The sequence below is a fragment of the Fonsecaea monophora genome, assembly GCF_001642475.1.
Source record: "Fonsecaea monophora strain CBS 269.37 chromosome Unknown Scaff92, whole genome shotgun sequence".
Lineage (NCBI taxonomy): Eukaryota > Fungi > Ascomycota > Eurotiomycetes > Chaetothyriales > Herpotrichiellaceae > Fonsecaea > Fonsecaea monophora.
In genome coordinates, this window is record NW_019174023.1 from 14,321 (window position 1) to 33,624 (window position 19,304).

General features: G+C 54.3%; 10 protein-coding genes across 10 annotated transcripts; 5 read left to right on the forward strand and 5 right to left on the reverse strand.

Moving 5' to 3' along the window:
• Window positions 1-409: 409 nt before the first annotated feature.
• Window positions 410-2,272, reverse strand: AYO21_09373 (hypothetical protein; the record flags this gene model as incomplete). The annotated part of the gene is made up of 3 exons (XM_022659308.1): window positions 410-1,681; window positions 1,746-1,963; window positions 2,146-2,272. 3 exons carry the CDS (start codon window positions 2,270-2,272, stop codon window positions 410-412), a joined length of 1,617 nt encoding a protein of 538 aa, XP_022508340.1.
• A 1,546-nt stretch (window positions 2,273-3,818) lies between these two features.
• On the forward strand, window positions 3,819-5,783 carry AYO21_09374 (hypothetical protein; the record flags this gene model as incomplete). The annotated part of the gene is made up of 4 exons (XM_022659309.1): window positions 3,819-4,142; window positions 4,223-4,401; window positions 4,490-4,571; window positions 5,649-5,783. 4 exons carry the CDS (start codon window positions 3,819-3,821, stop codon window positions 5,781-5,783), a joined length of 720 nt encoding a protein of 239 aa, XP_022508341.1.
• Window positions 5,784-6,221: 438 nt separating this feature from the next.
• On the forward strand, window positions 6,222-7,052 carry AYO21_09375 (hypothetical protein; the record flags this gene model as incomplete). Its single annotated transcript, XM_022659310.1, has 1 exon — window positions 6,222-7,052. The coding sequence occupies one exon, from the start codon at window positions 6,222-6,224 to the stop codon at window positions 7,050-7,052; it is 831 nt and encodes a 276-aa protein (XP_022508342.1).
• Window positions 7,053-7,262: 210 nt separating this feature from the next.
• Window positions 7,263-8,378, reverse strand: AYO21_09376 (hypothetical protein; the record flags this gene model as incomplete). The annotated part of the gene is made up of 4 exons (XM_022659311.1): window positions 7,263-7,824; window positions 7,897-7,955; window positions 8,017-8,255; window positions 8,342-8,378. 4 exons carry the CDS (start codon window positions 8,376-8,378, stop codon window positions 7,263-7,265), a joined length of 897 nt encoding a protein of 298 aa, XP_022508343.1.
• A 514-nt stretch (window positions 8,379-8,892) lies between these two features.
• Window positions 8,893-10,182, forward strand: AYO21_09377 (hypothetical protein; the record flags this gene model as incomplete). Its single annotated transcript, XM_022659312.1, has 1 exon — window positions 8,893-10,182. One exon carries the CDS (start codon window positions 8,893-8,895, stop codon window positions 10,180-10,182), a length of 1,290 nt encoding a protein of 429 aa, XP_022508344.1.
• An 827-nt stretch (window positions 10,183-11,009) lies between these two features.
• On the reverse strand, window positions 11,010-12,739 carry AYO21_09378 (hypothetical protein; the record flags this gene model as incomplete). Its single annotated transcript, XM_022659313.1, has 3 exons — window positions 11,010-11,230; window positions 11,298-12,147; window positions 12,503-12,739. The coding sequence occupies 3 exons, from the start codon at window positions 12,737-12,739 to the stop codon at window positions 11,010-11,012; spliced, it is 1,308 nt and encodes a 435-aa protein (XP_022508345.1).
• A 359-nt stretch (window positions 12,740-13,098) lies between these two features.
• AYO21_09379 (hypothetical protein) lies at window positions 13,099-14,711 on the reverse strand (the record flags this gene model as incomplete). Its single annotated transcript, XM_022659314.1, has 3 exons — window positions 13,099-13,621; window positions 13,682-13,950; window positions 14,001-14,711. 3 exons carry the CDS (start codon window positions 14,709-14,711, stop codon window positions 13,099-13,101), a joined length of 1,503 nt encoding a protein of 500 aa, XP_022508346.1.
• Window positions 14,712-15,356: 645 nt separating this feature from the next.
• On the forward strand, window positions 15,357-15,764 carry AYO21_09380 (hypothetical protein; the record flags this gene model as incomplete). The annotated part of the gene is made up of 1 exon (XM_022659315.1): window positions 15,357-15,764. The coding sequence occupies one exon, from the start codon at window positions 15,357-15,359 to the stop codon at window positions 15,762-15,764; it is 408 nt and encodes a 135-aa protein (XP_022508347.1).
• Window positions 15,765-15,886: 122 nt separating this feature from the next.
• Window positions 15,887-17,033, reverse strand: AYO21_09381 (hypothetical protein; the record flags this gene model as incomplete). Its single annotated transcript, XM_022659316.1, has 2 exons — window positions 15,887-15,923; window positions 15,973-17,033. 2 exons carry the CDS (start codon window positions 17,031-17,033, stop codon window positions 15,887-15,889), a joined length of 1,098 nt encoding a protein of 365 aa, XP_022508348.1.
• Window positions 17,034-17,680: 647 nt separating this feature from the next.
• AYO21_09382 (hypothetical protein) lies at window positions 17,681-18,988 on the forward strand (the record flags this gene model as incomplete). Its single annotated transcript, XM_022659317.1, has 1 exon — window positions 17,681-18,988. One exon carries the CDS (start codon window positions 17,681-17,683, stop codon window positions 18,986-18,988), a length of 1,308 nt encoding a protein of 435 aa, XP_022508349.1.
• Between the last annotated feature and the right edge of the window lie 316 nt (window positions 18,989-19,304).

The window sequence follows — 19,304 nt, forward strand, 5'->3', positions numbered from 1 at the left end:
GCGGACCTTGGGGTTCCTGCGGTGGCTCTACAGTAGCTCACTCCCGGACTGTCTCCGGTAGGTATTCAGCCAACAGTCACTCGTTGGAGTTCGGGGGGACGATGGCGACTCTGGAATCGAATCCTGTGCAGCGAACAGCACGATCTATCACTCACGATCTGAGAGGGACCTGTGAGCCAATCTATGTTTGGTTGGCCCTCAATCTATCCCATGCACAAAGTCTTGGTTATTCAACAGGTGAGACTGCTCCCTTTCTAGCTTGGGGATCCTGCGGCGTCGAGCTCACCGTCCGCTCCAAAGCTGTCCCCGTCTCAAAACACCTAAACAAATCCGGCGTGACACCCATCTAGGCGGGAAGTGGTAAATCTATCACGAAACATCTGGGACCCTCCCTCACCGCGGCTAGCGCTCAGGGAGCATCCTTGCCCTCATCAACCTTCAGCACTCCATACTGCGGCGCTGCACCAGCGACGCCGACCTCCTTGCAATACTCGTCCCAATGTTTGAGTAGCTCTTGCAGCTTGTCGGGGTGTCTTGTGCCCAGGTCGTCCGTCTCGCCGGGATCTCTCTCCAGGTTGTACAGCTGCCACGTCCCAGGGCCAAAGGGCTTGGGGATCATGACGGCTTTCCACTTGCCCTTCCGGAGGGCCTGGCGGTCGAACAGTTCCCAGCCCATGACCGAGTCGTCACCGTGGATATATTGTTGCACCACAGGGTCTGATAGATACGGAACCCAGGATGTGCCCCGCATGGGAACAACAGCCCGGCCTCTGTAGGTGGTTCCAGGATGCTGGGTGCCTGCCAACTGTAGGAGTGTTGGGGCGATGTCCATCACGGTCGCAAAAGATCGATCCAGCTCCCCAGCCCGGGCGGACGTTAATGGCGGATACCTGAGGATAAACGGCACGCGGATCCCGCCCTCGGACGAAAAGGACTTGTAGAGTCTCAGCGGGGCCATGGCTGCAGATGCCCAGCGTGGTCCGTACCAGATGTAGCTGTTGTGTCGCCCCATATTCTCATAACTATTGTCGTAATATCGATCGATGTGGTCGAAAATATTCTCCTTGACCACGGGATACGCCTCCAGCAGCAGACCCTCGGCGCCGTTGTCGGACATGAAGATGACCAAAGTGTTGTCGTACTCGCCGGTCGATTTGAGGTAGGAAATGACGCGTCCAATATTTCGGTCCATGTTCTGCACCATGGCCGCAAAGACCTCCATGGTCCGAGAGGAGAACTTCTTCTCGTCCTCGGTCAAGCTGCGCCACTCTTTGCTCAGGGGTTTATCGAGCGGAAGCGCAAAGACCTCGTGAGCCTGGGTCTCGGGCGAGATGATGCCGAGTTCCTCCAGGCGTCGCAGCCGTCTCTGTCTGAGCACGTCGGGCCCTTCGTCGTATGCTCCTCTGTAGTCTCGACGGTCTTCCTCTGGTGCTTGTAGGGGCCAGTGAGGCGCCGAGAAGGGGAGGTAGGCGAAGAACGGCTGCTCCTTTTGACCCTCGTCTCTGGTGTCAAAGTACTCCAACAGTTTCGACGTGAAGGACTCGGACGAGTAGAAGTCATCCCCCAACTCATCCACTGGGATTGGCTTGTCGTCTTCAGCGTAAAAGGGGCCATTGCGCTTGAGTAAATCGGGCACTTTCTCGTCAACCTGGGGTTCCCACCCGTAGTGATTCGCACCACCCTGTTAGATCCCAAGAAAATGTTAGCCAGCAATTGGACGGGTTGGCCAGTGACATGCCTCGTACGGGAAGAAGGCTGAAAGACCGGTCGAATCCTCTCTTGGATGGATAGCGGTCCGGTGTCATGCCGAGATGCCATTTTCCCGACATCAGGGTGAAGTAGCCGGCATCTCGAAGAAGCTCGGGCAAGGCCGCGACTCGATCATTCAGGTATCCCTCGTAACCAGGCTGGCCGACCTGGAACTCCTTGATGACCTCAATCATGGTGCCTAGCCCGGCAATGTCTGTGTACACATACATGTCAGAATGATGTTACCAACCACACCATATGTCCCGATGCCAACGAGCTAGGTGTCTCCGGGGCAATACTTGCGATTGTCTGTGCCGCTCAACAACATTGACCGCGTCGGCGAGCAAGCCGCGGCGGCATGGAAATCTGTGAACCTGATCCCATCGCGGGCCAGACTGTCGATATTGGGCGTCTTGATCTCCCCTCCGAATGCGCCCACGTCTGAGAAGCCCAAGTCATCAGCCACGATGATCAAGAAATTGGGCCGCGTGTCCGTTGCCGGCTCTGCAGTCTTCCCGGCCATGGTGAGGATATCTCCAGGTCGGTGGCAGGTGGTTCCATCCACAGACTGAGATAAGTGGGCGTCTTATAAGATGAAGATCACGAATCCTGGTCGTGTCTGGCGTGCTGGGGCTGTCGAGGGAATCGCGGCATCTCGTTTTTCCGAAGTGGCTTGGCAACCCCTGAACGAATCCCCGCATCCCATGCGATTCAATCATCTGCCATCCTCACTTATTGTGCGTTACATATACTTACTTGCAGCAACTTCCAATGCGCAACGTCTAGGTCGTCAATCGTATTCAGCCTACCCCAAGGCTTTCAGAGAGGACTCAGGTAGGCCGCGGCGCAGTCTCATTCCGTCCACCCGACTCACTTCCTCTATTTGCGACTAGTTGGACTTCAGCTAAGGCCTACATTTGCTGGCTCCATCTGCAGTATGATGAAGGTCGACCTGATGTAGTTGGACAGTGTTGCACCTCTCTCCTTATTCAGGATCGGCGACAAACACTCAGTGAAACACGAACTATCAAGAGAGAGATACTGCGTGGGAATGGGAGGACGCGGACATCGCGGCCGAAACAGGGGCATCAGCCTTACCTTGGCATGTTCCCACTTGACCGGGCTGCTGGTGAACTGATAGCGGCATCAGCGGAGTATCTCCCTACCCATATATCAAAGTGGGCTATCGATACTGTGGGACTAAGATAGCCGACCAGCAGTGGTGCGCCTGATCTATCACGATCCAAGATAACGTGCTTACCACTCGCGATTCCCGTCTCCCCGCGAGAACGTCAGGCCATGGACCCTTGGTCCAATCATTGACACAGAGAAGGTGGTTCACATTCACTAAATACCGGCTGACAGACTGCACATGCGAGACAGGTACAAGAAATGACACAAAGGGTTGCCACGGCCATGAAACCCGACGTCGAAATCCATCTGGCTCTGATCAATATTCGCCATTGGCTCTCTATTAGATGTCAGCTCCCAGCGTTCTTCGGTCATGGCAAATTTGAAGAAAAGGCCCAGTTTTACCTGTCTACGGGGTGGACAAAGCTCCTCGATGCAAACATGCTGCATTCTTTTCATGGAGGCTGTGCTTGTGCACGGACAATTCCATCCAAGCACAATGGCTCGGTGGTGCTCGCCTCCGCACGAAGCTGATACCAGATGGAACAACCTCAAGGCTCCAGCTATCTATTTCCCATTACCGCTCCGTCTTCTTGAAATGTTGGTCCGAATTTGCTCCAACTCTAACTTGTTCCTCTGTGTTCTGGCAGCTGGAACAATCAGTTCCTTGAAGAAATGGAACATCTCCTTGGATCTTGGGTTCCACCAACGGGAGAAACCTCTTTGTAACCACGAGGACAAAGCGAGACAATAGTCGCAGCCACAGGCCGATGCAACCCGCAAACGGATCACCCGTGGTTGTTGTCTTCTTTTATATCGTGTCCACAACATGAAAAGGCAGAAGTCGAAACCCTTTCTGTCAATCGCCTTGCTCTCGACCGGAATCCCACCCTATTCCACCATAGTTCTATTCTTACCCTGCCTCCAGATTTCCCGCCATGCGCGCATTAGCCTTGGTTTTATCGACCGCCGCCGCTCTTGTGGCCTTCTCAAGCGTTGTCGCAGCTCAAGAAGGGCCTGAAATAACCGAGCCCGCTGTGCTGCCATCCATTGATGACGAGGTCGGGACCTTCACTCCTGAACTGACGCCGGAGGACGAGTACTTTGTCGATGAGTCAGAGGGAGCAAGGCTGGCCAAGAGGACTCCACCTGCGGGAGTGTACATCTGCAACAACAAGAATTGGTTGGCACCGTGCAACTGGAACAAGCTCACCGACTCGAAATGCTTGGACTACCCTTCGGATGCTGGTTCTTCTGTCGGGGTAGGTGGAACATTTTTTTTCTTTCCCAAATGATGATGATCTGTGAAGTATTGGCTGACCTATGCTCTTATGTCTCCCAGCCACCCAATGGTTGGCAGTGCAAGATCTACTATGCCAAAGGCTGCGCAGCGACCAACGGCATGACGGATGGGAAACTCACGTACCCCGGCACAGCGAACCTGGGTGCTTTGTACAACAACTATGGCAAGCCAGCGTCGATCAAATGCAGGCAATGCCCTCAGGGAACAAATTCACCTTGGTATGTCATAATACTTTCCCCTTTTGCCGCTTTGCCATTCAATGCTTGTTGCTAGATGGCCTCGCTAATCACGAACTCTACATTTCAGTCTCAACAACAAGGCTCCAGACTGGAATGAGGCCGTGGCTAAAGCTGGATATGGAGGTTCTGACGGACAGTGTTCATCTTGGGTATCCGGAAAAGTTGTCCACTCATCTTGTCTTCCTGCGCCCAAGATTTCCTAGGGATTTGACGTCCAGCGACGTAATGGAGCAGGAAACTAGAGGGGTGGATGACGTGCAATCTGCGTGGTAGCACTTCTTGTGAAGCAAATCTGCTCTCGAGTAGGAATATAAAAGTCAGTCTCTGTTTGAACGAGGTCGCTTGTAGCCAAACCTAGGATAACTTGAAGACCAGCTGGTTGCATCTTAGATTCTTCTGAGCGTTGCGTGTGTGGTGTAGCAGCGAGCCTAGCTTCATCCACCATGTGAGCGCCCACCCTTGACATCTCGTCCTCTTTCCTGCCGGACCTTTTCCCTACCACAGACGAGTCAGCAGCGAGCAGTGAAGAAAGTCCTGTACCCACCCCAAAAAAAGATCTCATATCAATTACACTCACGAATTCTCTCCCAACAATCCAAGGACAACCCATCCGGGTCCCACAGTTAGGGAGCAGTTCGTCTGACTAACTGATGTCCAAGATTGCCAGTGACCTGAATGCAGTCTGTCTCGGTACCACTTACAACTTCCCAGAGTCTCTGCCCACTCATCCCCTCCCCTTGTGGAGGTGACAAAGGGAGAGAGAGAGGGTAGGGTGAGAAAAGGCAGCCATTCTTCAACTTGAACAACCAGTCACGAAAACGAAAAAAAAAACCTGGGGTTCGAACAGGAACTACCAAGGTTTCTCTCGATGAGAGTTTTTGCTCCGGAGAAGTTTTCGGTGTGTTTTTCTTTGGTTGCTGTTTTTTTTTTTTGGTTTGCGTGTTTGAAGTAGAGTAGTCAGTACGTGCGAATGAGATTGTTAATCTTGGCGCGAGTGATAGACCATATTGCGACAATCATTCAGCTCGTGTTTATCATAGGAGTATCAGGATCCGAGATTGAGGCCTCGCGGGTACTGCTGAGCAGGCAGAGCCGGCTATGGCTACGCTTGAGCTCCTCCTCGTTTCATGGCCTGGACCCAAACCATAGTTTCGAGGATGAGTCGGATTGGAGCCGTCTATTGACAGACTTACGGCTCTTCGGCCATTTGGATACCCCAAACAAAGTTTGAAGCCATCAAACTCTTGGTGCGGTTTGAAGCAGACCTTGAACAGACCACATCCAACCCAGTGGAGCAAATTGTGAAGGCTAGCGAACTGGTGAAAGAATGGATTGATGAAGACCAGTTCGGCGTGCTCTAGGATATCGTCAAGCGCCGGTCGATCGGACCCAAAAAAAACCAGAACGCACCCAAGCACAGCCGCAAGATATTCAACAGCATGAATCATCTCAAGAGGTGGTGGATACGTTCCCAAGAGGTGAGGGAGATTGTGCTACGAAGACTTTGAGTAGTGCCTCGCGGGTTTGAAGGTGGACCAAGGTGGACGTGACTCGCGTTGAGGGGTCTGTCCAGGATATAACAGGCAGCCTCTCTCATCTCATCGAGAGAACGAGGCTGGCGAGACTGAAGGATCACATATCCGTGCCACATGTCGACAGCCTCTAAAGCGCCGATCCCTTCCACCCTGACGTCATGTGTCGAATGACGCTGCATTAGAGTCCAGCCTTGCCATCGAACCATCAGATATCACTCGTTACCTCTACCGAATATGCTACATGTGTCGCGATAGCCAGACACCATGCCAGTAACCACCAGAAGCAAAGGTAATGAGAGGCAGACACACTTGGAGGACTTTGACACCAGAGGGGAAAAGAAAGCCAAAGTGCATGATTCCAGGCGCAAGCGCCCACCAAATCGCACGACCAAGAGGGAGAGCGAAGCCCGATCCAAGCGCAAGCGCAAACCGAGTGACGATGACGCGGAAGCAGAAGAAATTGTGCGTGCAGCAAAGAAACCAAACCAGCAACAGAAGCAGACCTCTATTAAGCCTGACGAGGATCTAGTACCCGCCGAAACCAGCGAACCCGTAATAATCAACCGGGCGCCAGTCCTGCAGCTTTGGGGGGCTTGTGTCTCGCAGGCACTCTACCCGGATCTTCCATGGCGCACTCATCTGAGTATTGGCTCTGCGATTTCCACATTGTGCGCCATCTCCAAGGGCCGCGCGATCGGCATGATCGACCAGCCATCCAACGACCCGGCCGAGAGAGCCGAGAAGGAGAGGAAGAAACGGGCCGCCGAGGAAGGCGCCGACGACGAGGTCAACGTCATGCATTTCAGGCTGTTGTTGAAGGACCAAGCCGCGGTCGTTTCGGGGAAACCGCACAAGGCGAACGAGGAATTGTTGAGGCACAAATTTGGAGACGGGGACGGGTACGAGCGGATCAAGCGTGCCATGGAGGAGGCGATCGACTCGTGGAAGATCAAGGGTCAAGAGAACGAGCTTAACCTGAAGGCATTCCACATGTACGAGGAGTTCCGTCCCACGGTCCAGGGCGGGCAGGGGGGATGGGGGAGAAAGGGGGAGTTGAGGCCGGAAAAGATCAGGGAGGTGGTGACGAGGGGGTGATCGATATGGTATACAAAGGATGTAGATGTATGTGTCCAGGATCAGGAGCAGGGTTTTGTTTTGTGACCTGGTTGGGATTCAAAAGGCGCGTTACATGGATACCTGCGGGAACAGTGGTGTATTGATGTACATTTCACTCTCTGTTGGAATGATGATTATGATGGTAATGACACCTTTTTATCTATCCAATGTCGTCCAACCTCGCCTCTTTCATTCATTCTCAAAAACACTCACCAACGTGCCGACATACGGCGTGATCTCGACGTGAAACTCGTCGCCGTGCCGTATCGTGACCTTCGGTTTGCGGACGACTCCCACACCGCCGGGCGTGCCCGTGAGGATCAGTGTTCCGGGCAGCAGCGTCGTGCTTTGAGAGAGAAAGCTGACCAGCCGGGCGACGGGGAAGATGAGGTCGTCGGTCCCACAGTCCTGGAGGACGCGGCCGTTCTTGACGCCGCGGAGATGGAGTTTCGACGGGTCCGTGAGTAGGGTAGATGCAGAAACGAGTGTCGGCCCGATGGGGCACGCGCCGTCAAATCCCTTGGAGAAACACCACTGCGTCTGGGCGAACTGGGCTGTCCGGCTCGACACGTCGTTGCACGCCGTGTATCCCAGCACGTGGGCCATGGCGTCTGCCTCGGAGACGTTTTTGGCGGTTGTCCCAATCACCACGGCCAGTTCGGCTTCGTAGTCGCCGCTGTCGTCGTGTTGGGTCAGTTTCGGGAGGATAGTCGGCGCGGGCCACGGGTCGCCTAGGGAGGTGTTTGGTTTCCTTTCCAGGCGTTCAGCTCAGCTTAGGTTGACGCGGCTCCACACTCAATGGGTGCAAGACCTCCACACTCACATAAACACGGTAGGGACTGTCGGCAGGGCCATGTTGACTTCAGCCGCGTGCTGCTTGTACTGTTTTCCCCCCGAGTAGCCTGGTAAGCATTCATGCTCGGCAGCGGCGACAGTCACTCACGTTCAACCCGATACATCGAATCGTGCCGACCTCGGACATGGCCAGAGGCGACAGGACACGATCGATGATGGCGCTGGACCCGGTCTCCCGACCTGGCGAGAGGACCGACGACCCGGAAAAGACATCGACAGGGACATCCTGGCCCTTCCGCAGGGCAATACCGACGTCGACATCGTCATTTTGGGGTTGTCCAATCAGGACCTTTGAGGGATCTGATCGAGGCACGAACCGGACCAGCCCTTTTGTTCGAGGAGAGAAAAGAAAAAAAGGTGAGCTGATGTGCACAATGTGACCAACCATTCCACAAAGAACTTTTTTCGCTTACGTTTCCATGCCCCGCTGGTGGCTGCCTTTCTTAGCATTTTTCTGTCCAGTCTCCCTCCTCAGGACCCAGTGGCCTGATCCCTGGCCTGATATATTATATACACGAGTACAAAAAACCAAAAAGGGAGCGACAAAGTATTTGGGCGAGGACGAAACAAAATCGGAAGAGTCTTATTCCGATCTGATATTGTCGGGTCCGGACTATTGATTCGCCGAGACCGGATTTTGTGGGGTGCCTGGGTGCGTCTTCCGATGGGGATGGACTGACAATGAAGAGATGCTCACTCACCACCTGCTGCCCCGCCACAAATGACCCTTCGTGGGGAGAGGGAACACGCTATGCATACCATTTCTCGATTACTCGGAAGGAATCTACTCACTGACTGAACAAACGGACATCGAGGAGGCGGCGGAAGACATACACAACCAACTTGACTTGAAGCGCAGCTCAGATAAAGCTGGGGGCTCAACTCGTGCTGACGCACATACTTACCTACCTCCCTATATCCACTTCCCCCCCTGGTTTCGTCTTACCAGCCCAGTAGACCAACCATGGCGACCTCCAAGGGCGACAGCAACAGCGAGTACCGGCAATACCTGCCGGACTTGACCATCCCGCGGTTCACGACCATGGCGAAACAGGACGCCCACGTCTACGCGGCGGCGTTCAAGGAGTCCGGGGTCCCGCCCTGGCTGCACGCCCTGTACCTGCACTGGCTGGAACTGCTAAAGGAGCCGTTCAAGGGCGTGACCAACGACGGCACCGTGCGGCGGGACCTTTTCAAGATCCAAGACGAGGGCGTTCCCATCGACCGTATCGTCGAGGCCACGCAGGCGCTCATCCGCCAACTGACCCCGGCCCAGGTGGCTCGGGTGTCGTACCACATCGACTCGCCCGAGTGGCGCACGTGGTCGAACCCGGAGTTCCTCCTCAGCGACAAGGGTGTGCGGCTGGACGAGCTGTCACCGGCGGTGCGGGACGGCGTCATGGCGGTGCTCCGCGCGACGCTGTCGCCCGAGGGCTACGACAAGGCCGTGGCGGCGATGCGCATCAACGGCTTCCTGGGCGAGCTGGTGCAAGGCACGGCTGTCATGAACGAGTTCTCGTACAACTTTGTGCTGTTCGGCGAGCCCTCGACCACCAAGCCGTGGGGGTTCAGCTTCTACGGCCACCACCTGTGCCTGAACATCTTCCTGTACCGCAAGCAGATGGTCGCGTCGCCGTGGTTCACAGGTGCCGAGCCCAACGTCATCGACGACGGGCCCTACAAGGGCACCCGCATCCTGCACGAGGAGGAACGCCTCGGTCTCCAGCTGATGCAGTCGCTGTCGCCCGAGCAGCAGCGCACAGCGCAGATCTACAAGGAGATGAAAGACCCGTCCATGCCCGAAGGGCGATGGAACCACGACGACCAGCGCCACCTGTGCGGCGCGTACCGAGACAACCGCGTCGTGCCGTACGAGGGCGTGCCCGTCTCCTCGCTGACACGCGATCAACAGAGTCTCGTCGACCAGATCCTGACCCAATACCTGCTGTACCTGCCCCAACCGGCCCGCTCGATCCGCCTCGACCAGTACCGGGCGTTCTACAACGAGACATACTTCTGCTGGATCGGCGGCTTCGACGACCCGGACCCGTTCTACTTCCGCATCCAGAGCCCCGTCGTCCTCGTCGAGTTCGACCACCACAGCGGCGTCTTCCTGACGAACGGCGACCCGGCTAAGTTCCATATCCATACTCTCCTCAGAACCCCGAACGGTGGGGACTACGGGTTCGCGTTGCACCCGTTGTGCGAGGCGTCGGTAAGGCAGGAGTTTGTGTGGAAGGGGGATAGGGAGTGAATTATATGTGTGTGTGTATATATAGAGAGAGAGGAAGAGTCAGAGAGAGGGAGAGATCATGTTCAATGATGGATGGTTGTAGAGTACTAAAAGTGCCATTCACCAGTGACAATGGTGACAACGGCGAGAGGTTGTGAATATATCATATGATATGACATGATACGGTACGGCGAAACAATAACAAAAGAAGCCTGCTTGGGCAGGGTTCACTCAGGAAATGAATATGAAAAATGAAAAATGAACATGAAATATCTTTTATGGCAGTCTTTGCATTGCACTGTATTGAACTGGGAGTAGTGTTGATGCTCTTCTTTCTGCTCAATCGTAGCACGATAGAGATGGCGTATGGTCACTTGCGTGGTCCTCTGACCCCTTCTCCCGGCTCACTACCACGGACTCTGCTCAATCATGCATGTCCACTTGCAGCGAGGTCGGAATGCAAATCTCTTCGGGCTTTCGCGTCAGACAGCTATACCAATTGATCAAGCCAAGCTGGAGAACAAAGGAGGGTACGCAGGTAGCTCGTGTCGTTGTTGCAAGGACTCCCACGTGTCAGGAGCATGGTGCAACAGGCCATGTTCAAATCCGCGGGCCGGATACTTGAATATTAATGGGTTCGGCTGGACGAGTCGACCCAGCAAAGAGCACATCGTAGAGTCATTCGCTCATCCAGGACCTTGAGTCGCTCCTTGACGACCAGCCAGCTCGCGCGGTTCTTTGGGTGCCTCTCGATGATCCTATCAGCGCACAATTTCGTTCCGCAGGCATTCGACATGTTCGCGTCTCCCGTCACTATCATCTAAACCACTCCTCGACCGTGCACTCCCTCAAGAAAAGACGACCCGCACAGCTTGCACGGTATTCGGATGGTTCGTGAAAGTGACCACCAATGTCTTCCCCGTCTCGTCAAAGTAGGGATGAGGCACCGCTGCGTAGATGGAACTGCTCGGCAGGATCGGCGTCGCTTGATACAGCGTGACCGGGTCTGACCAGGGTCCTTCGGGCTGTTGTGCGGTCTTCAGAAGAACCTTGGAATTCATCCAGTTGTCTAACCAACGTTAGAATAAAATATTAGAGCCTTCCTCCCCGTAAGGGCATGAATGAGCGTGACTTACCACAATATACAAAGAGAAAGCATCCAAAGTAGTTGGACCAGATCACCTGTCCCTGGTTGATTTGCCAGAACACACTCTCCTTCTCGCCGATACTTTTCCCGTCAAGTTTGTCCTTCTGCCATGTCTCGCCGTTCCAGTACTCGTAACAGGCGACGTTGGTGGCTTCCTCGGCAAGAACTCGAGTCAAATATACCCAGGGATTGCCTTCTGGACCGTGACCGTATGCGTAGACGTGCTCGTTCCATCGCAGTGCGCAAATATCGCCATACCATGGTTCGGATGTAGCGTCCCACCAGTATTGCGGAGGCAGACGGCTTATCTGCGGGATGGGAGGATATGCCGACGTGTCAAGAGTGATCGATGCCACACCAGCGCCCACGAGGTTGTTCGTTCCGTTGGGACGGTGGTTGAGGAGGAAGAACATGACGCCCTCGTTCGGCGTGGTGGTCTCAACCACATTGGTGATGCCTAAAGCGCAGGTGGCCGCATCTTCTCCAAAGGAAGATATTAGTGGACAGAACTGTGGCGGGAAACCGTTTGGATCAAGGATGGGGTCCACAACCACGAGCGGATTCTGTGTAGCGATCGCGACCGAGTCACTAGTCATCCCCCGCCACGTATCGCTGTAGTTGGCATCACTGTACAGAGTGTCTCCGTAGCTGAGGAGGACATACTGGCCGATTTGGCCCTGAAACCCGAGGTCGCGCTTGACGTAGGTCGTGGAGCTATGGACATCTCCAATAGCATCGACACAGACAATACCTATAATGGGAGGATAGGATTTGCAAGGGGTTGTTGGGTTTGGCGAATTGACAGAGACTGGCGTAGTGTTTGTCGGCAACGGCGACGCCTGCGATAAAGATGTTAGGTGGGAAAATATGTACATTGTAAATAAGTAGCGGAGATCCATGGGTAGACGGGGAACGCCGATCCTGGCATCGCTGTATCTCCTGGCTTATGAAATATCGATCCAAGGGTTTGGAAAAGAGGGCACGAGAAAAGTGTGATATATTGTTGAAGGGACGGCCAACAGCACCAGTAATTGCATAGGTGATTGATAGACCCAGTGTGAAAAGCAGACAGCACAATAGCAAGTGACGCAAATGGATCTGAATAGCGGTCGGTGGGCAACCGTTCATTGTTCAAGGTGCATTCAAGTGACGAAACAGGATGCGGCAGAAAAATGCAGCGAGAGTACCACGCACCTTGAACCACAAGCGGTAGTGATCAGATGATGTAGGGGAATTTGAGACGCTATTGCCATCATCGTGCGGTGTGAGTTCCGATGAAGGAGATGTGAAGTCTGTCCCATGACTTGAGGATGAGATGGTTGTAGGCCCCATATCAATGTCAAGCAATTGGTTGACCGCCTGACCGGCCCATTGGTAGAGACGTCTGCGGACTCCGCGAGGTTGTTGTGGCTCCTCTGTTGCGCGTTCCATGGTGCTGGATCTGTTTGGCTGCAATCGTCTGGTCGTGTGTGATACGTGATCGAAGATTGTGTCACCGTGGCTTCAGATGATAGATTGCGTGACGCACTCCACATGTGAGGGTCAAGTGAGATGTTGCTGGGTACAAACTTTGGAATCCGTTTCAGCAGTGTTTTGCATTGTGTGAATGTCCAATGAATGGAAAGGCCTCTTTGCGCCAGAGTCCTTCTCTGACAAGCGAGAGCCAGTTGATGGTCGAATATAAACTGGGTGAATGGTAGTCCAATGGCGACTTGGCGAGGTGAATGAAAGGGTGTGTAGGAATATTTGGATGGCCCATGACAATATACCGAATTAGAAATGACGATATTTCACTCCGTCCTCTTCCCAATGCGTGGCAACAGCGCCCAGCTAACTGTCATTGACGCAAAAGAAATCAAAACCACGGGGTGTAGGACGACCGTGCTCAATTTCTGTGCCAATATGCCAGTGATGAAAGGAACTAGTGCGCCACCAGAGCTTCCCATCGACGTCACGACCGACAGACTGCTGATTTGGATGCTCCTGGGCAAGAGTTTGGCAAAGACAGCGGTGGCGCACGGGTAGATTGGTCCAAGGAATACACCGACAATGGACTCGGCCACGGCGTTTTCGATAATGTTTGGTACAAACCAGACTAGAAGTTGGAAAACAGCAGCCCCAATGATCAAGAGGAAGACAGCAACCTTCTCCCCGATCTTGTGGGCGAAATGGGTCAAAACAAACCTTCCCACGGTAATGCCACCCCAGAATCCAGACGTGACGTTACCGACATGGGATGGGTCGCCTTTTCGGTAATGGATCAGATAAGAGATGACCCAGCCAGAGATGGCCACCTCTGCCCCCTGATATAAACTAGGAGTAAACGTCAGGATGATAGTGCTATACTTGAACCAGGAACCACAGGCTACTTACAAGATGAATGTCGCTCCAAGCAGTGTTGTCCTGTTCCTGACAGCCCTTTTGAGAACCTGAACCCTTGTGACTTCACTCTGACGTGAAATGGTGCGTTCGAGAGACGAGAGTAACTGGACTGCAGCATCCTTTTCGAAGCCTCTGAAGGACCAGCCCAGACACAAGACGGACACAAGAGAGATGGAAAGTGTGATAAAGTAGAAATGAGCCCAGCGAATGCCGCTCGAGACCATAGCTGTCGCGATAAGAGGAGAGACAATACCGCCCAGCTGACAGAAATTAGCATTGTCAGTATCCGTGTCAGGCAGGCCTAACTCACCCCATATGAACCATGGCAAAAGCCTAGGATGACAGTTCCGTTGAGTAGGTTAACAATAAAGGCATTGGTCATGGCCAGGAACAACCCCATCCCGCACCCGAGGAGATAGAAACTGAGCACAACCACAGGAAAGGGTGGAGAGCAGACAATGGCTATGTAACCGATACTCATCAACGAAGTTGCAATCATGTAGGAGCGGGCGCGACCGAGTCGAGACTCGATAAGTTGGATGACTGGCGCCATTGTAATGAAGCCAAGAGCATTGCTGACGAAAATCAAAGACACAACGGCATATCCAATATGGTAGTCTTCCTCGAGGTATGGAATCAAAGCCCCAGTAGCGGCGTCATTCATGCCCATCAGAAAGAACATGATACTTGCTGCGGCTACCCGCCAACGATTTTGGGGTGGATTGGAGATAGACTGAACAAGTGCATCGACCGCCCGATCTTGTTTTGGAGTGGGAGGTTGACTTCGTTCCAATTCGCCCGGGGTTTGAGGAAGAGACTGTCCGACAGGCGACTGATCGTGAGAGGGCAACTTGCACGGGCCGTTCAGGCGGCTTCCCCATTGTATTTCATCGAGCTCGTATGCTGTGGGCGGTAAAGCAGTAATATTGTCTCGATGAATGACGGCGGCCGGGCCAGGGACAACGGAGCGAGGCTCGCTTTCATGGGTGATGAAGGCACCGAATGCTTGTACTGTGGCCATATTCACGAGACGAAATTATGTGACAAAATGGGAGATGTGCGCAAAGACTCGCAGGTAACACAGTATGGGGAAGAAGTATAAGATATAGCGACTCTCTTGATTCATATAATGTCCACATGTCATCTATACATGGCGATTGCTGCATTGATAAGAGGAGAGTAGCATTTCGGGGATGCGACAATTGCAGCGTGGTGCAGCAGTAGTGTGCGGTAGCTGGACTTGAGGCTTTGGCTCATTGTGGGCCTGGGATATTTTTGACCAAACATTGAGTCTGCTTCTGCGAATGAGAGGCATCAGCCAACGTTGGTCGGGGGTCTTTTTGCAAACACATGGTTGATGATGGTTGATGATGAGTTGGCGGGCCGAGTCAATAGAGTTGGAAGTGGGAGGGAGTGCGAATCAAAGAAACCCACCCGCCTGCGGCAAGATTTCCACATTCAACAACGACTCCCGCCCGGGCCGACTTTCATTGAGGACCTGCGCCCACTGAGTGAGGATCCTCAACACCCCGCTCGCCCTGCATAACTCTCCAAAGGAAAAAAGTCACCGCAACTTGCATCCACCAAATCAATCTTGCTCTGCTCACACCTCTGTCACCAAGTCGAACCACTCTGACAAATATTACTCCCTGTCCAGTTTCCTGCCATGTCGCGCCGCAAGACCCGCACTACCGCCGAAGAGACTCTGACTCCTCCGGACTCTCTGGCTCCCGGCCAACTGATTGCCCGGGTTGTCAAGGCCAACGGCAAAGACCTCTACACTGTCCAGGCCCCCGACTCGTCCACGTTTCTCGTCGAACTCGAGGCCCGTTTCAGATCGACCATCTTCGTCAAGCGCGGTGGCTACGTTTTGGTTGACACGACCACCACGGCTGACCGAGACAACAAGATCCAAGGGGAAATCGTGAATATTGTCGGCGATGAAAAGTCCTGGAGGAAACAACCGTTTTGGCCGCAAGAGTTCGTGAAGAAGACCACATTGGTAGACAGCGATGACGAGGACTCGCGGATGGGGAAACTGCCGCCTTCGGATGGTGAAGGCGAAAGCGAATGATTGTCCCCCTCAGCTCCTCAACTCCGCCGCAGTTGCTGGTGGAGGACTAATATGATCCACGGGCGGTGCAACAAGAGCGCACATAACCTGCAGCGCCAATTCGGCCACCACCGCCGCCGAGCTCACGTTGGTGCTCGGATATACCAGCCAGCAGTATTCCTGCACGGCCCAGTTCAGCAGTACCCAGACAGGGCCACCTGCCCTCCACAGAAGATATGGAGTTGCCCAGCCGAGATATGCAAAGAATTGGTAGTGCAGGCTCCGGGCGCACAGCAGCCCTATCACCATGCTTCCCAGCATTGTGTCCATCACAAAGGTTGGGGTGATCTTTTTCGAGATTCTCAGCTCCTCCGCCTCTTTCATGCCACCCAAGTACTTCTTGACAAACTCGGTCAAGTTGGAAGAACTGGGCTGGATCCACTTCGTCTGACAGAACAAGAGCAGCAAGGAGGCGTGAAGGACCAGGAGGCCGACGGCAAAGTTGCGAGACAGAAAGGTCTCTTCATCCACAAATCTCCAGTTGACCGTCCACTTGTACAGGAATTGTCTCCCAAAGTCGAATGAGCGTTGGATGTAGGAGAGGCCTGTTCCCTCACCGAAGAAGGGCATGGACATGATAACATGGAGGACAAAGACATAGAGACCAGTGAAAATTCCGTCACCTGTACCAAGGGCCTGCAAGATGATAAATCCCACGGCAGGTGCAGCTAGCAATAGAGTCATTTTCACACCTAGTCCCAGTCCCCATATAACGGCTGCGCGTCCAAACTGGCGCCGTTGCATGAAGTAAATCGCGAGCCAAAGCCCCAGCGTGGCCCAACAGTCATTGAACAGCCTCAATAAGAATATAGAATGCATTCTCTTGCTCAACACCAACGGGACCAGAAGCCACGGCGGCGCGCCCACCCGCCTGTAACATGCAATCACCACCGCCAGCGTCACGAGGTATAGCCCGGCAAAGACGATCTGGGCACGGAGGATGTTGGTCCCCTGCTCGGTGAGGACGGAGAGGATCGAGTAAATGTAGAGATGGAGGGCCGGGTAGACGAGAGGGCCCGTGGGACCCGTGATTTTGGCATAGTTGCGCTCGCCCGAGAGGAACATGCGCACCTGGGCCATGTAGGTGGTGAAATCGATCTCGGTGTACGGCACTCGCCAGATGATGAGGCCGCAGAGGCCGACCTCCCCGAGTAGCAACAGTAGTGCTATCCATCTCGTGTGTCGAGGGTCGGTGAGGAGGCCGCGGAGGTTCTTTACAGAGAGGTCCATTGGTGGCAGACAGACGAGGCGCGACGAAGCTCAGTCCGTAAGCAAGTCGGCAAGGAAAGGTGTCGAGAAGGTGATGGAGAATTCCTCTCCACTATAATGAATCTGGTATCATTGCCGCCTCCATCACCTTCATCATCACCGTCGAAGGGAACGCGTACACAAAGGGGACTGTGCTCCAGTCTGCAAGAAATCAGGCTATGATCATTTTTCTTTTTCAATGCGAGACGCGACGCAACATCTTTTCCCCATCGCCGTTCCCAATGTGGAACTCGTTGTCTCCCACCTCTCAATTAGTTCTCCCCGCACTTTTCCTCTCTCTTGGTGCCCTTTTTCATCTCTACGACGTCATGCTCAAACGCCTCAGTCCAGGCCGTCGATCGCTGATTTCATAGGCGATAGGGAGCTCCTTAGACCCCAGATTCGACTGCTCATACCGCGTCATCATCAATCATGGATTTTATCTTGAGGAGACCGACTTACGGACAGGTGAGTCCCATTGATATCGTGAGTACCCATCAATCCCTCTATATCGGTGTTGGCTTGTCTCTCGCTACAAAGGACTCTGTGTGCATTGCTTCCGTACACTCTCTCGCCCATTCAGAGCACCACGACACATCACGTCCCGTCTGTTGGTCCTCTCACGCAAGATGGCCCCAGAGGCCGAGCCCAAACCCGACCCGTCTGCTCCTCGAGCGCCTCAGGCCGAGCCTCACGACCTGAACTGCCTCACGATCTCTGAGCTGGAAGCCCTAGCCTACGAGCGCATGGACAAGCAGACACGAGACTATTACAATGAAGGCGCCGACTGTGGGAGCACCCTGTCCGAGAACATCTCGGCCTACGGAAAATACCGCATCCGTCCAAGGGTATTGCGAGACATCTCCCAGATCGATACGACAGTGCAGGTATTCGGACACAAAAGTAGCACGGCTTTCGGCGTCGCACCGACGGCGATGCAACGGTTGGCACATTCCGATGGAGAAATCGCGACGGCACGAGCATGTCGCTCTCGTGGAGTTGTCATGGGCCTCTCGTCCTTTTCGACCAGCACTCTCGAAGACGTCGCCCAAGCTTGCGGGGACAACCCCCACGTCCTACAACTATACCTGTTCGAAGAGCGCGAGCACTCCCTAAAGCTCATAGACCGCGCCAAGAAGGCAGGGTACAAGGCCGTGCTATTGACAGTCGACACGCCGATGCTCGGTCGCCGCAATCTCGAAATAAGGAATCAATTCAAACTGCCCGCCCACCTATCCATCGCCAATTTCGCGGAACAGGACGACGACACCGACACAGCGGTGGGCAAGGAGCACAGCAGGACCACAACCGCCACGGACGAGAAGAAAACCCCGTCGTCTCGCCGGCCGAAAATGCCACGCCAACGCCGCCCAAGCACGGCAGGCTACCACGACGGCCAGCGACGTGTCCCGCCGAGCGGCCCCATAACGTTCCACACACACGCGGCAAATCCGACGCTATCGTGGGACGAGTCCATCCCGTGGCTGAAAGACGTGTGTGGTCCGGAGATGGAAGTCTGGGTCAAAGGGATCGCGACGGCCGAGGATGCCGAGCTCGCCGTGCGCCACGGATGCGACGGTATCGTCGTCTCGAACCACGGTGGCCGACAACTCAACGGCGCGCTCGCCACCCTCGACGCGCTCCCGGAGGTGGTGGCCGCCGTCAGAAAGCGCGTCCCCGTCCACGTCGACGGCGGGATCCGCCACGGCACCGACATCTTCAAGGCACTCGCCCTAGGCGCCAACTTCTGCTGGGTCGGCCGGCCCATCCTCTGGGGATTGGCGTACAAAGGACAGGAAGGCGTGGACCTCTGTCTGAGATTGCTGAGCGACGAGTTTCGCCTGTGCATGGGCTTGGCCGGCGTCACCAGGGTCGCGGACATTACGAGAGACTACCTCTGCAGAATCGACCGGGATGGGTTTACGAGTCGATTGTGAAACCTGGGCACGAATCACACGAATTGGCGGTGAAGAATGGTGAGGGAGAGAGGTTTCCCGAGCAGGTATCTGCGAGTTCATTCGGGAGCGAGCTCTACTGTCCCGACGACCTGGGTGGCATTCGCCCTTCTCGGCTCTCCCAGCAAACACCGTGATTGTCACATGAAAAACAACGTGAGATTTGCATGAGGGAAATCCCTAAAGGATGGGAATATCCGAAAGGAGAGAGGGGCTTCGCCATGTCATAATATGTCCATGTCAGCCGCATTAGCCATGATAACCAAATCCTAATCCTCATTATTTTGGGCAATTTTTG